Here is a 14,366-nt window from a genome sequence, read left to right on the forward strand (position 1 = left end):
GTTCTGGTCATTCCACTGTTAGGGTCAATTTTCATATTATCCTTTTATTATATAGGATCAGCCCCGCCCTCCTCGGCAAGATGGCGGCGCCCAGCTGGGGCGTGCTGCGCCTCCGGGTTCGGGGTTCCGGGCGGGGTGGGGGCAGTCTCCTCTGTCTTGTCCCAAAGCCATTTTGTACCGCCGCTGCTGCTGCCTCTAAGCCCCTGGACGCCCAACGGTTAGCGGAGAAGCTCCGAGCCCAGAAACAGGAACAAAAGGCGAAGAAGGAGCCGGTGAGTCCGGAGGGAAAGACTACAATTCCCAAGAGGCAGTGCGCTCTGGTTCCCCAGGCGGGCAAGGGTCCTCTGAGAGAATGCGAGGAAAGGACCTGGTCGGTGGGGGAGAAGGGGGAGAAAGCGGAGGGAGCGGTCTGCAGCGTGCGGTGCCTTCCTGTGCGCTGGTCTTTGGCTCCCGCGGGCTCGGCGCTAAGCAGCCCCGCTCTCAGTTTACTGGGGGAAGGCGCGAGTCGTACTGCAAAGGTTCAGGGATGCCCTCCCTGCCCCGATGCCCACCCAGGCTTCTTGAAGGTCTTCCCCATCAGGCATTTCCCGTCGCTTTTTCTCTCCCCGTAGGAGCTCAAAAACCCTGTCCAGCGGAGGGTGCACGAACTAGTGCGGTTCACGCAGCAGCTGCAACGAGTCCACCCCAACGTGCTCGCTAAGGCCCTGAGCCGAGGGATTGTCCACCAGGACAAGGACCTCGTGGTCATCAATAAGCCCTATGGTCTCCCTGTGCATGGTAAGGACCACGTGGGAAAGGGAGGGAGGCCGCTGCTGCTCTCCGCTACAATTAGGGGCAGCACTCAGACATCACTTACCGGGGTGGGGGTGGGGGGGGGCTCGAAACACCCTTGCATTCAAAATAATTTAAATTTTTGTGGAGTACTGTCCTACCATATATAAGGCACTATTGAAGAAACAGATCCATAAGACAGCTTCCAGACATCTGGCAGTCAGCAGTGATTTGTGGAATCCCTGTGCAGACCTCCACAGGGATTGTGTAGAAGAATATAAAGGCCGCGTGATTCTTGTTTTCAGGTTATTTTCCACCAAAACTGGGTGAGTGGAAATAACATATAAGAAAAAATTATATGGGGTGTGTGTGTGTGTGTGTGTGTGTGTGTGAGAGAGAGAGAGAGAGAGAGAGAGAGAATACCCAACAAAACAAAACCCCAGGGGACCTAGAACTTCATGGACACGCGGATGCTTTTGAGTAAATGTTGAATGTGTCAGACAGCTGGAGTGAGTCAGGAAAGATGGAAAAAGAATGCGCTTGCGGGGGACGGGGGGGTGGCATCTTTTAGTTGGAAGAAGAATGCTTTCTGGAAGGTATGGAGAAGGTTGTACATGAAGGGAAGGAATTACACCTTGCCAGGTGCTTCGTGTGGATTTTTTTTCTCTGTTGACTTTCACGGTAGTTTCTTGTCTTCTCAACTCCCATGAGATAATTATAATACGGACATTTACATTTTGTAGATGAGAAGACTGAAAGTTAGAAAGATGAAGCAGCCTGTCCAAGCTCATGGTGGTTAGGAGAGAACATAGAATGCAACCTAAGAATGTCTCACCCCAGCTCCTCTCAGCTCCCCTGTGATGCTCAGGGTCTTACAGTTCTCACTCAGCTTAGCAAATTCTCCAGCCTTTGTTTATATAGTAAAAGATCAGGCCTCCTCATTTTAGTTGCCGATTTTAGTGTGAGTGCATGTATAGTACATAAGGGGATTAAAGAATATTTGTGTCTGCGGAGAAAGCCCTATCCATGCTCTAGGGTAGAACTTCTCAAAGTTTAATATGCATATGAGTTACTTGGACATCTTTTATTTTTTAAAAAAATATATATTGTATTGATTTCAGAGTGGAAGGGAGAGGGAGAGAGACATAGAAACATTGGTGATAAGAGAGTCATCGATTGGTTGCCTCCTGCAGGCCTCCCACTGGGGACCAAGTTGCAACCCAGGCATGTGCCCTTGACCGGAATCAAACCTGGGACCCTTCAGTCTGCAGGCCGACAGTCTGTCCACTGAGCCAAACCAGCTAGGGCTGGACATCTTGTTAAAATGCAGATTTTGATGGATAGTCTGGGCTGGGGGCCTGAGGTTCCTTTCTAGCAAGCTCCTTGGCATAAGGATGTTGGGAGTCCCTAGATAAGGCCCTGGGAAGCGCTGACAGTTAATCCAGTAAGGACTTTCTTTCCCAAGCAGAGTTCTTTGGTGGGATCTTTTCCTGGCCACTCAAACCTCTATCTTTTCCCATCGTAGGTGGCCCTGGGGTCAAGCTCTGCATCAGTGATGTCCTCCCTATCCTGGCCAAGGTGCTTCATGGCCACAAGGCAGAGCCCCTGCACCTGTGCCACCGGCTGGACAAGGAAACTACAGGCGTCATGGTGTTGGCTCGGGACAAGGAGGTGGCACACCAGGTCCAAGAGCTGTTTAGAACCCGTCAGGTGGTGAAGAAGTACTGGTATGGAGCCCGCTGGTCGCGGTAGAGGCGGTGGACGTGAAGGCATCCCTTCTAGTCATGCATTCGTACAGGGGCCACTCTAATAAGAGGCAGTGTGCTAGGACCTGTAGGCATTGGAAAGGTGTAGGAAGCAGACTTAGTGCTCTGATAGAGTAGTCGCTCCTAATAATGGCTATACGTGAAGACCATTGAAAATTAATTTATACAAGTAATACATGTTTTCTGCGGTCAAATAGTCAAATGACAAAAATAAAGCAAAAAACTCCTGGAGAATCCATCCACTCTGTCATTTTCTGCCCCTTCCCTTGGGGCAGTTTGCTTTTTATTCCTCCCGTCCTGTGTCAACATATTTATGTATATGTATGTAGTATATACAGTATGTATGTATGTGTATCTGCACACACACACACACACGTGTGCATGTGTATATCACATTGTACGACGTACATTGTACTTTCTTTTCCCACTTAACTCTGTGTCTTGGGGATCCTTCCATGTTAGTGCATACAGTGTTACCTCGTTTTTAATAGAAGAAATATAACAGGAGCATAAATGAAAGCTACTCCTGTCCCCCATCTCTCGGTTTCCTATTCCAGAGGCAGTCTCTATCGCTAGAGTCCTGAACGGACTTCCCGAGTTCACGGGGCGTGGAGAAGCGTGTGATTGTGGGGCAGCGCGTTTCGCATTGCTTGCATCCCGCCCTTCTCACGGGGACAGTGTGTCTCGGAGAGCGTTTTGTGCTTTTAGACCTGGCTCCTCTATGGCTCTGTCGTATTCCATGGTGTGGACATACCATCATTTCCTCATTCCAGATGTTTAGGTAATTTCCCACTTTTCAGACCTTTTGTGGAGAACCTGTGAGTATATCTTCAGGACAAATTCCTAGAAATGGAATTGCTGAGTGGAAGGTACACACAGTTTAAATTTGAATACTTAACTATCCAAATTGCTCTCCAAAATGGGTTTGTCAGTTTCCACTCTCTCCCCCAGGGGTGAGTGTTCACCTCCTCTCATGTCTGACCAAAGTGTTTTTAAAAGGATTACCACTCAGACGGGTAAAAAACAAAATATTTTTTTAAAGGGTGTTTTATTTTCAGTTTGCCTGTGTACTTTTTTTTATTGTTGGCAGTATTACAGAAACCCTCCATTTTCCCCCACTTGGGCCCCGTCCACCCAGCCCCCACCCCACCCCAGGCCTTCACCACCCTATTGTCTGTTTTCCGTGTTTATTGTCTATTTTGAGTTTTCCTTTCTGTAAACAGACTTTATTTGTTTTGCTCACTTTCTGCTGGGTTGTTTATTAGTTTCTACTTGATTTGTAAGTATTCTTTTTTGGGTGAGATAATGCATGTGAAGTGTTTAACACAGTACCGAGCTCATAGGAAAAGCTAAAAGATGGAAAACCAAGACTATTATTATGTATGCAAATAATCAAAATATAAGTCTATAAGAAATTGCTATATTATTTGTGAAAATCATCCATGAAAGTTCAGAATGGGTAACCATTCTCAGCAATAGGCTTCACAGAAGAGTTGAAATCAATTAATTGGGTCTTGATGAATGAATAGGATTTGATCGACAAGGTGAAGCAAGGTTTTGTAGATTGTGGGAATGGCAGGCACAAAGGAGTGAGAGATACAGTCCAGTCAGGTGGTGAGTGGTGGCAGATAGAGCTGGGAAGGTAGGCCAGAAGGTGCAGGAAGTAGAAGTTGCAAGAAGAACATAGGAGGAACCATTGGCTAGCTTTTGCCGATAGCAACTTGTTATATTATAGCTACTTGTTTGACTCATCTTACTAGACTGTGAATTCCTTGGGAGCTGGGACTTCTGTCTTGTTCCTCTGCGTAGAATTAGTACCTGTCTGAATCAGGGCCTGCTCGCATTCGGGGAATACTCATTGACTGGCTGTTTTTGAGCAGTGATGTTAGGTCACCAGGAAGGATGCTCTGGTAGTTACAACTCAGGCTTAAGTAGGATGCCAGGTGTCACAGCCACCCCGACGGCTGTCAGCCTGAAGTGGGCGTCCAGGATGTGAAATGTTGTGTCTGAGTGGGCTTTGCCCCCTTGGTCAGTGACTCTGGGGTAGGCCACCTAGAACCAGGGGGCTCCTGTGATTGCCCTGGAAGAGGCTTGAGCGTCAGGACAGATTAAATAGCCCTCTGTCGGACTGTGACCGTGACCGTGACCGTGACCGTGACCGTGACGAGACCTCCGACAGACTGATCGGGAGGACTGATGAGTTGTAACTGTGGTTTCCGGGACTTCTTTGCGCACAGTTCCTCCCTGTCTTACCTGCCTGGCAAAGAGGGCAGGAATGGGCCTGCGAATTTTTCATTCAGCTCATTTATTTGTTTCATATGCAATCAGAACTTACCACCTTTTCTTATTTACAAAAAAGAAGATACGAAAACCACACTAATTTTACTTGAAACTGTACATACTCGTTTTGAAAGGCTGGCATGAAAGACCATGTTATCGGTATCATATTTTTCTGTTTCCCTCCCCATATATTCTACAATGAACATACGTTCCTTGAGGAGGAAAAGAGCTATGCTGTAAGAAGAGTACCAAGCTCTCAGGGCAAGCCCTCTACCAAGAGATGGTTTGGGCCCCTCTGACCTTAGGCACGGACCACAGCAGGCCCGCTGTGCAGACCTCCAAGCAGCCAAACCCAAGGAATGCCTCGCTCACTCTTGTGTCCCCCCAGGGCCATCACCGTGCGCGTCCCCGTGCCCGCAGCAGGCGTCGTGGATATCCCCATCGTGGAGAAGGAGGTGCAAGGGCAGCAGCAGCACCACAAGGTGGGTGAGCCGCCTCCCGGGAGGACGGGTTTTCTGCTTGTCCGTCGAAATCACATCTGGATTTCTGTGGCTTCAGATGACGCTGTCCCCAAGCTACCGCATGGACAATGGGAAGATGGTGAGAACGCGGACCAGCCGGAGCGCGCACGTGGCTGTGACGCAGTACCAGGTGCTGAGTAGCACCGTCTCCTCCGCCCTGTTGGAGCTCCATCCTGTTACTGGTGAGGGTGCTGCCACTCCACGGTGGGAGGCGCTGCTGTCCTGCAGGGTTCCCGGTGCTGCTGGGCTCTGCCCTTCTGAGCAGCTGGTATTGTGGGGGTGGAATTGCAGCTGACTTGTTGGAGAGGCTGGGAGCTCCAGGAGAAATAATAGTTAAAAACAGTAGGTAGCTGTCCGGCCGGCGTGGCTCAGTGGTTGAGCATCGACCTATGAATCAGGAGATCGGGGTTTGATTCCCGGTCAGGGCACATACCTGGGTTGTGGGCTCGATCCCAGTGCAGGAGGCAGCCGATCAGTGATTTTCTCTCATCAATGGTGTTTCTATCTCTCCCTCTCCTGTCCTCTCAGAAATCAATAAAAATATATATTAAAAAACAGACAACAAAAAGCAACAACAGTAGGTAACAATGAGATATAGTTTGTTTACACTTATTTAAAATAGTACCAAGTGGTTCCTCAAAAAAATTAAGCATAGAATTACCATGTGATCCAGCAATTCTACCCCTGGGTATACATCCAAAAGAATTGAAAGCAGGGATTCAAAAGATGCTTGTACACCAATGTTCCTAGCAGCACTATTCACAGTAGTAGCTAAAATGAAAGCATCCCAGAAGTCCACTGACAGATGAATGGATGAACAGTGTGGTATATCCACTCAGTGGAATATTATACAGCCCTAAAAAGGAAGGAAATGCTGACACGTGCTGCAACAAGGAGGGACCTTGAGGGCAATATGCTGAGTGAAATAAGCCAGGCACGGAAGGACAAATATTGTATGACTAGAGGCCTCGTGCACGAATTCGTACACGGGTGGGGTGCCTTAATCTGGCAGGGGAAGGGGGAACCGTGGGAAGTTGTCTGACTGCAGGAGGTTGTCTGGCTGCAGGAGGTTGGCTATGGGAGCGCACTGATCACCAGGGGGCAGCTCCTGCATTGAGCGTCTGTACCCTGGTGGTCAGTGTGTGTCATAGCAATTGGTCAACCGGTTGTAACGGTTGCTTAGGCTCTTATATATATAGATTCCAGTGATATGAGATACCTAGAGTAGTCAACCTAATAGAGGCATGGTGGTTCCAGGGGCTGGAGGGAGGAGGAGATGGGGAGCTAGTGTTTAATGGGTACAGTTGCAGTTCAGGACGATGCAAAATTTCTGAGTTGGATGGTAGTGCTGGTTGTACAACAGTGTGAATATACTTATGGCCACTAAGCTGTACACTTAAAAGTGTTCAAAAGGTAACTTTTATGTTATATATATTTTGCCACAATAAAAAAAAAGTAAGACAATACTATTGTGTTATATAATAAAATTATTTTCGAAAACCCGGTATGGCAGAGATAGGCACCAGGTTGATGCTAATGGCTATCTGTGGCAGAAAGGGGAGCTTGAGGGGGAGGAGAAATTGGAGGTGTAACAGTATTTATAATGTTTACGTCCTAATCGCTTATAGATTGTTATATTGTTCTTTATACGTGAATGTATAGGGCTTTGCCAGCTTACTGTGCTTTGAGTTAATGGATTAGAAGCAGATGCTGCCAGGGGCACCATTTCTGTTGCCACTCAGGAGTCTCCTCTCTCTCTTTCTTAAAGGAGTAAAACATCAGCTTCGCGTTCACCTGTCTTTTGGATTGGATTGCCCCATCCTTGGCGATCACAAGTACTCGGACTGGAATAAGTTGGCCCCCCAGGTAACATGGGTTTGACCCGAATTGTAGCCAACTATGGGGCAGAACTTGGACCTCCCCATGTGAAACCCCTAGTGAGTCACAGAGGACGTACTGAGGGGCACCAGACGCAGCAGCACCAGTTACCGGCGTAGGGAGAACGGGAGCAGCCCACTGCTGCCCTCATGTCCCTCAGGGCCTCAGCAAACCTTGCTGCTGCGTGATTTGTCTCAGATTTTGTTTTTGTTTTTAAAAAAATATATATATATTTTTTTAATGGTTTCAGAGTAAGGTAGAGGGAGAGAGAGATAGAAACATCAATGATGAGAGAGAATCATTGATTGGCTGTCTCCCCCATGCCCCACACTGGAGATCAAGCTTGCAACCCGGTCATGTGCCCTGACCGGGAATCGAACCGTGACCTCTTGGTTCATAGGTCAACGCCCAGCCCCTGAGCCACGCTGGCCGGGCAGGCCTCCGGTTTTGTTAGGAGGCTGTGGGGAAAGGAGGCTCTCTGAAGGCACATAGTCACCTTCCATGCTGCTGAAGAGCATGCTGGGAGCTTCTTGTCCTGGTGCCCAGCCCATTCCGTGGAGGGCAGAGAACTGGCCGTTCGGGCCTCCCTGCTGTGGCGGGTGCTCCTACCTGGGTCCCCAGCCCTTCCTGTTGGTGCTTCTGCGGCAGGCTGCCACGCTGCCTCTCCCGGGGGTGCTCCTGCCCCGGCCTCCAGTGCCAGGCTTCTGACCAGCATTGGGTGAAGGGTGCACTGCTGCTGGCGCCGCCCTCACAAGCCTCTGTTCTCTGTGCAGAAGCTGTCTGCCGGCACTCTCCGGAAGCTGGGGCTGCCACAGTCGAAGGCCCGCCACCTCCCTCTGCACCTGCATGCCCGCCAGCTCGTCCTGCCTGCCCTGGGGTCCAGGACCGAGGAGCTCAGCCTGGTCTGCAGGCTCCCTCACTACTTTGTACGCTCTCTGAGCCGCCTGGGCTTAGAGCTGCCGAGTCAGGATCCAGACGAGCAACAAAGCTGAGCCTCTGGGAGCTCCGGGGAGACGCCCGGGCCCCTGGGAGCTCCGGGGAGACGGCCGGGCCCCTGGGAGCTCCAGGGAGATGGCAGGACAGTGAGCACTGGCCCTGAATTCTTGCCTTTGTTGAATGGACGTGGCTAACTTCTCCCATGGGACAGACTCCAGAAGAGCTAAGTGTGGAGTTGAAGGACCCCAGCTGTTCACGGCTTTTACTGGAAACTGAAGTTTATTTTCTGATACTGGGTCACATTCTGGGAAAGCCTGTGGGAAGTCTCCCTGCCTCGGGGTCATCTTGCCAAAATGGAAGAGAGCCCAGGACCAGGCAGGTGGGGTCAGTATTGGAAACGGAGAACTGCAGCACAGAACGTGTGAGCAGGCACTTTTCACCCAACAATAAAGCTCTCGGTCCACCAGGAAGGCTCCTGTGGTTGGAAAGCGCGTGGTTGGTACTGACGGACGGAGAAATTCAGAAGCTGCCCGTCACTGTCTTCGCGGAGCTGCGGGACCATGAGCAAGTCCTGCCTCGTTTTCCGTCTTGGGTTTTGTAGACACAATTCAGGGATTCCTTCCAGCTCCAGCCTGTGAGCCGTGCTTCACCAGTGGTCGTGGGGCCCAGGACGGGTGCGCGATAGCAGGAAAGTGGATAAAAACGCAGGCAGATAACAGGAAGGAGTGGGGTGGGCAGGTGTACACGTGGCGAGAGCACACACGCTGTCTGAAGAGGGCATTTGATGGCTCTATCTGGGTGTGGCTGTGTGGCAACAGCTGTTATAATTATTTTCAGAGTCAGGAAATCCAGATATTTATGTGAAATCTCCCCGTATGTTGCTAACTAAAGCAATTAAAAAATATTTTTTTATTGATTTCACAGAGGGAGAGAGAAACATTAATGAGCTGCCTCCTGCATGTCCCACCCTAGGGATCGAGCCCACAACCTGGGCATGTGCCCTGACCGGGAATTGAACTGTGACCTCCTAGTTCATGGGTTGACGCTCAATCACTGAGCCACGCCAGCAGGCCAGGCTTTTTGTTTTGTTTTTAGATTCCATATAATAAGTGAGTTTCTAAGATATATTTGACTTTCTCTCTGACTTATTTCACGTAGCATAATGTCCTATTTTGTTTGAAGAAATGGATCCAAGTCTTTTGCCCCTTTTTAAAATTATTTGCCTATTTATTATTAAGTAATAAGATTTCTTGATATATTCTGAACACCAGTCCCTTAACCGGATATATTACTTGCGAATATCTTCTTCTGTGGGCTGCCTTTTTACTTTCCTGGTTATATTATCTGCAACATGAAGGTTTTAAATTTTGATGTAGTTTAATTTATTTTTCCCTTTTTGTGTGTTGTGCTTCTGGTGTCAGACCTAAGAAAACATTGCGTAATCCAAAGTCTTGGAGATTTCCTCCTATATTTTTGCTAGTAGTTTTCACTTTACATTTGGGTCTACCATCCAGTTTAAGTTCTTTTCAGTGTATGATGTAAGGGTCCAAGTTTGCATGTGGGTGTAGCTGTTCCAGCACCAGTTATTGAAAAGGTTATTCTTCACCCCGTGAAATTTTTTGGTAAGCTGACACTTTTTAAAAATTAATTTTTATTGATTTCAGAGAGGAAGGGAGAGAGATAGAAACCTCAATGATGAGAGAGAACCACTGATCGGCTGCCTCCTGCATGCCCCACACTAGGGACTGAGCCCACAACCCAGGCATGTGCCCTTGATCGGAATCGAACCTGGGACCGTTCAGTCCACAGACTGTTGGTCTATTCACTGAGCCAAACCAGCTAGGGCAAGCTGACATTTTTAGGGTTTTGCTGGGTCTATTATAAATAATTTCATAGGGCACATTTTAGTTTTATTGCAGTATTAATGTGAATGAAGCAAAACAAGAAATAACGGTAGTTCCTGGTCTGGCCACGAGATGGCAGCAGCCTCCTAGGTTTAATCCCTTTTCTTGGGGAGCTACTCTAAGTGGGACTAGGTTTTAGCAAGTATAGGGTATCCTACACGAAAGGATTGGGCTGTCTTTCTCTAACCTCCTCATGACCCTGACTTCGGCTACCCCAACAAAGTCAATTTCGGTCCCTACTTTTTTAGCAGAAAACTTGTAGTTTTCTCTTCTCTGTTGGAACGAAGTAGTAGGGCTTCCCGATTGTGGTTTGGACTCGCCGCCCGAGTGAATTTGAAATAGAATGTGACTCACAAACACTCAGCCATAAAAGCACTACACGTTCATGATAGGAATGTGGACGCATAATCAAGCTGCTCTCAACTATCAAAAAGCCTCATGGACAGATGCACTTACCTACCACAGCTCTGCTAAAATGCCAAGAGTTCTTAGCGCCGGGCTGGTTTTATTTGGGCTCAGTGTAGTAATGATTTGCATTCCACCTGTTGGTCAGAAGCCCTGATCGATAGTTGTGATTTTGACTAATTTACAGGTCAAAATATTATAGAATAAATAATGGAGGGAAGATAAGGGTGACTAGTTTGGAAGCCACAATGTATTAGAGTCGCAGCAAACGTGCGTCCTGCCCTTCTCCGTCCTTCCTGGTTGGTGCTCATCCAGGGCAGGCTCGCCCTGCCTCCGCCCGACTCCGCTGCTCCCACAGCTTTTCTGATGAGGATTTAGGCGTCCTCAGGCCCTCACCTCTCACCCACCTCCCACTGTATGTGTGGGTCTCTGACCCCCAGTGACAGAGCTAACTGCACATCCCCTCCCCTGACACAACTACCCAGCCTGCCCTGGGGAGCTGTGAGGGTGGGGGCAGGGAAGGGGGGGGCAACCGGGGGGCAGCCTCCCCCACACAGAGATCCAGGCGAGGCCAGCGCTGAGCGAGGAGGCTCTGCTAGCCTGTCTTTCAGCACTTGGGAGCTGTTCCCATCTGTCCATCAGCAGCCTCCAGGAGCCAGGAGTGATGACCTGGACCCATTCAGGGAGCAGAGCACGGGGAGCGGGCCCCCACTTTGATGTAAGCGTGAGATCGGCGGCGAGGGAGCAGGAGGTGAGGGCCAGGGGGAGGGTTGCCCAGACAATCTCTTCTCCCATCACAGGCTTGTAGGAGCACAGACGCCAGGCTGTCCTCTCCCCTCTGTCACTGCCCCTTCCTGGGCCCTCTGATCTCACCCAACCAGGCTGCTCCCGGCCCCTTGTCCCAAAACTCCAGCCTGTGTGCTGACAGTGGCCCCATCACCCGCTCACACACCTCTTTGGAGGGGGAGTGAGGGACATGGTTGGAGGGGTGGCTGGGGACCAGGGGGGCTGGCAAGAGAGCCCCTGGGGCGGGGCCAAACCATCGACTTCATTCTAAGGGGTATACGGTAATTACTTCATTCAGGAAACTCCCAGATCTGAGAGCCAGGAGACTTGTCCCTGTGCAATCAGGAATCTCAGTGTGGGGAGGGGCCTCTCTCTGCCTTCATTGCTAACAGTCAGCTGCCAAGGACTCACAGCAAGGAGCCCAGCATCTCCTGGGGTTCCAGCCTCGCTGCTGGAGGGAGCGGAGATGGAGGACGAGGACAGACGGACACACACACACACACACACACACATGCACACCAGGGCCTCCTTGAGCCAGGCCTGAGAGGCTGCCAGCCCATCCTGGCCCAGCCGGGAGTCTGGCTTCTTTCCTGTCTAAAGTTACAGAATTTTCCAGAAGTTTCCCTGTTTGGTTTTCTTTTTCTGGAGTTATAAACCAGATTTCCCCTTTCTCCCCCTGCCCCCTTTTCTGACCTAGGGAAGAAAAGCTGAAGAGGGAAAGACAGGGCAGGACAGAGGGCCTCTGAGCACACCCAAGGCTAACCCTTTCCTTCCCCTCTTCTGCACTGGGGTTCCAGGAACTTCATGGTAACAGTAGCTTCAATAGTCAACATGTGTTGCCCATGCCAAGCCTCTTAAGGTGTATTAGCTCATTAAGCTCCCAATCCCAGCCTGTGATTAGACCATTCTTCCTAATTGTCATTTCTGAGTTACACACGAGGGCCGGGAAACCCGAGCTTTCATCGGGTGAGGCAGCAGAACTAGGTTGTGACCCAAGCCTGGCTATCTTTGCAGCCTTTCTGTTACCTCCACTACCCCCCCTCCCCCCGTGTGGCCCAGGTGACCTCGTGCAGCCGTCCCAGATCACACTGCGGCTCTGAAAGGAGAGCGAGGTGTGTGCCTGGAACAGGAGCACCTCACAGAGGGGAGCCTCTCACACAGGGGAGCATCTCACAGAAGGGAGCCTCTCACACAGGGGAGCACCTCACACAGGGAAGCCTCTCACACAGGGGAGCCTCTCACAGAGGGGAGCACCTCACAGAGGGGAGCCTCTCACAGAGGGAAGGTTTCATGCACATTCTGCTCCTGGCTAGCTGGCCGTGCCCAGTCTCTGGGCCTCGGAGTCCTCACCTGTAACTGTTTGGGATGAGTCTGGCCGGCGTGGCTCAGTGGTTGAGCTTTGACCTATGAACCAGGAGGTCATGGCTTGATTCCTGGTCAGGGCACATGCCAGGGTTTTGGGCTCGGTCCCCACTGGGGACATGCAGAAGGCAGCCGATCAATGATTCTCTCTCATCGTTGATGTTTCTCTCTCTCCCTCTCCCTTCCTCTCTGAAATCAATAACAGTATATTTTTAAAAACTAATAAAGGTTGAGATGAGACAACATGCCAAGGCCGTGTCTGAGATCCCGCTCACTGCAGGCCCTGAGTCTGACTGTGCCCAGGTGAAGGGCTGACACCCTCGGCCGCTGACGTAGAGCCCCATCGGCCTCTCAGAGAAGGTGGTGCAGGGGCTCAATATTCGGACCCAGTGCAGGCGTCTTGCCTGTGGTTGGAGGCAGAGCCTCCCCGAAGAGCCCTGAGCATCAGGCCTTGCTGTCTGCCCAGCACCGGACCGGGCCCCACCGTGGGGTGAGTGGCCACAGCAGCCACTCGCGAGGAGGACCCTGGGCACAGCCATGCCGCGTGTTGAGCACTTACGCGCTGGGCACAGGCTATGATACTGTCCAGCCCTCACGGCAGCTCCGCAGGGCAGGTGTTCGGAGTCCAGGGAAGGAGGGTAGGCAATGTGCCCGGTGGCCTGCAGCTCGGACGGGCGAGGCTGAGGTCTGGGCGCACATCCTCATCCCTCACGCTAGGGAGCTGCGACGTCAGGTGCCGTCTCACATTCCCACCAATTTCTCTAGAGAGGAGGCGGGTCTCAGGTTGGGCTTTTTGGGCCGTGAGGCCATTTTCCCAGAGTCCCCAGGGATGAAGAACGGCCCTGACTCAGGTATCCTCGCTGCAGTTGAGGGTGAAGCGGGAAAGGGAAGGGTCAGGTCTGCTCCACTGTGTGTCAATCTGGAGCTCCCAGCTGGATGTGTGGTGGCCATCATATTGGGAGTTGCGGGCAAGGCCTGAGTGGCTAGAGGCCCAGGAGTGACCTTGAGGAGCTCCAAGGTCGCCCAGGAGATGGCCCTGGGAACAGGGTGGAAAGGCAGGTATTCCCCAGACTGGCTTGTGCACCGGGGATGGCGCTGGAGCCCAGGACGTGGGAGGGAGAGACGTGGCCAGCCCAGCCGTGGCCCAGCCCGGAGGCGAGCAGCCATGGAGACAGCATCGAGCAGCCCCGAGGCACCTGCTTCCCTGAAGGGCGTGGGCCGGTTTGAAGGTGCGGCCAGGAAACCAGGATTCTTTGGTTCCTGGTTTGAAAATCCCAGGACACCGGGACTAAGGGCACCCCAAGATCTGGCATCAATTCCTGCCCCTGTCCCCACATTGGAGGGCTGAGGTGGCTCTGTCAGCCCCAGCAGGTTCACTCAGCGCCCGTGTCACTCATCGGGGCAATTTAGCGGCCTCGGTGTGGCTGCTATTCGATGCAGGGGGAGGGCGGGGGGCGAGCAGGAAGGAGAGCGGAGGGAGAGCTCTGGGCCTGGGGGACACCAGCAGCTTTGTTCCCCTGGCCCACCGTTCAGGGAGGGAGGGGTCGGCGGTGGCCCCCACCCGATCTGGCAAGCGCCCCGTGTCTGGGCCAGGGCATTAAGCTGTCTTCGCCTCCCGCAGGAACGAGCCCGGGGGGCTGTGACGAGAGCTGTCAGTGCTGGCGTCCTGTCCCAGCATCGCGCGCACGCTGGCTGCCAGGACACCTGGGAAAGACAGCACTGGACAGGGGGGTGCAGGGCCTGCCAGGGGCGGGGGG

The 14,366-nt window shown here is 51.6% G+C and overlaps 1 protein-coding gene across 1 annotated transcript; it reads left to right on the top strand.

The window, feature by feature from the left end:
* The first annotated feature begins 66 nt into the window (after window positions 1-66).
* Window positions 67-8,622, top strand: RPUSD4 (RNA pseudouridylate synthase domain containing 4). The gene is made up of 7 exons (XM_006775051.2): window positions 67-272; window positions 612-777; window positions 2,297-2,498; window positions 5,206-5,299; window positions 5,376-5,520; window positions 7,107-7,204; window positions 7,990-8,622. Exons 1-7 carry the CDS (start codon window positions 81-83, stop codon window positions 8,206-8,208), a joined length of 1,116 nt encoding a protein of 371 aa, XP_006775114.1. The 5' UTR covers window positions 67-80; the 3' UTR covers window positions 8,209-8,622.
* The last annotated feature ends 5,744 nt before the right edge of the window (window positions 8,623-14,366 follow it).

Source organism: Myotis davidii, unplaced genomic scaffold, assembly GCF_000327345.1.
Source record: "Myotis davidii unplaced genomic scaffold, ASM32734v1 scaffold148, whole genome shotgun sequence".
Classification (NCBI taxonomy): Eukaryota; Metazoa; Chordata; class Mammalia; order Chiroptera; family Vespertilionidae; genus Myotis; species Myotis davidii.

Coding starts and splice junctions, on each gene's coding strand:
- RPUSD4 (XM_006775051.2), top strand. CDS start 81: ATGGCGGCGCCCAGCTGGGGCGTGCTGCGCCTCCGGGTTCGGGGTTCC. Junction 778..2,296: donor CTATGGTCTCCCTGTGCATG/GTAAGGACCACG, acceptor TTCCCATCGTAG/GTGGCCCTGGGGTCAAGCTC. Junction 5,521..7,106: donor GGAGCTCCATCCTGTTACTG/GTGAGGGTGCTG, acceptor TCTTTCTTAAAG/GAGTAAAACATCAGCTTCGC.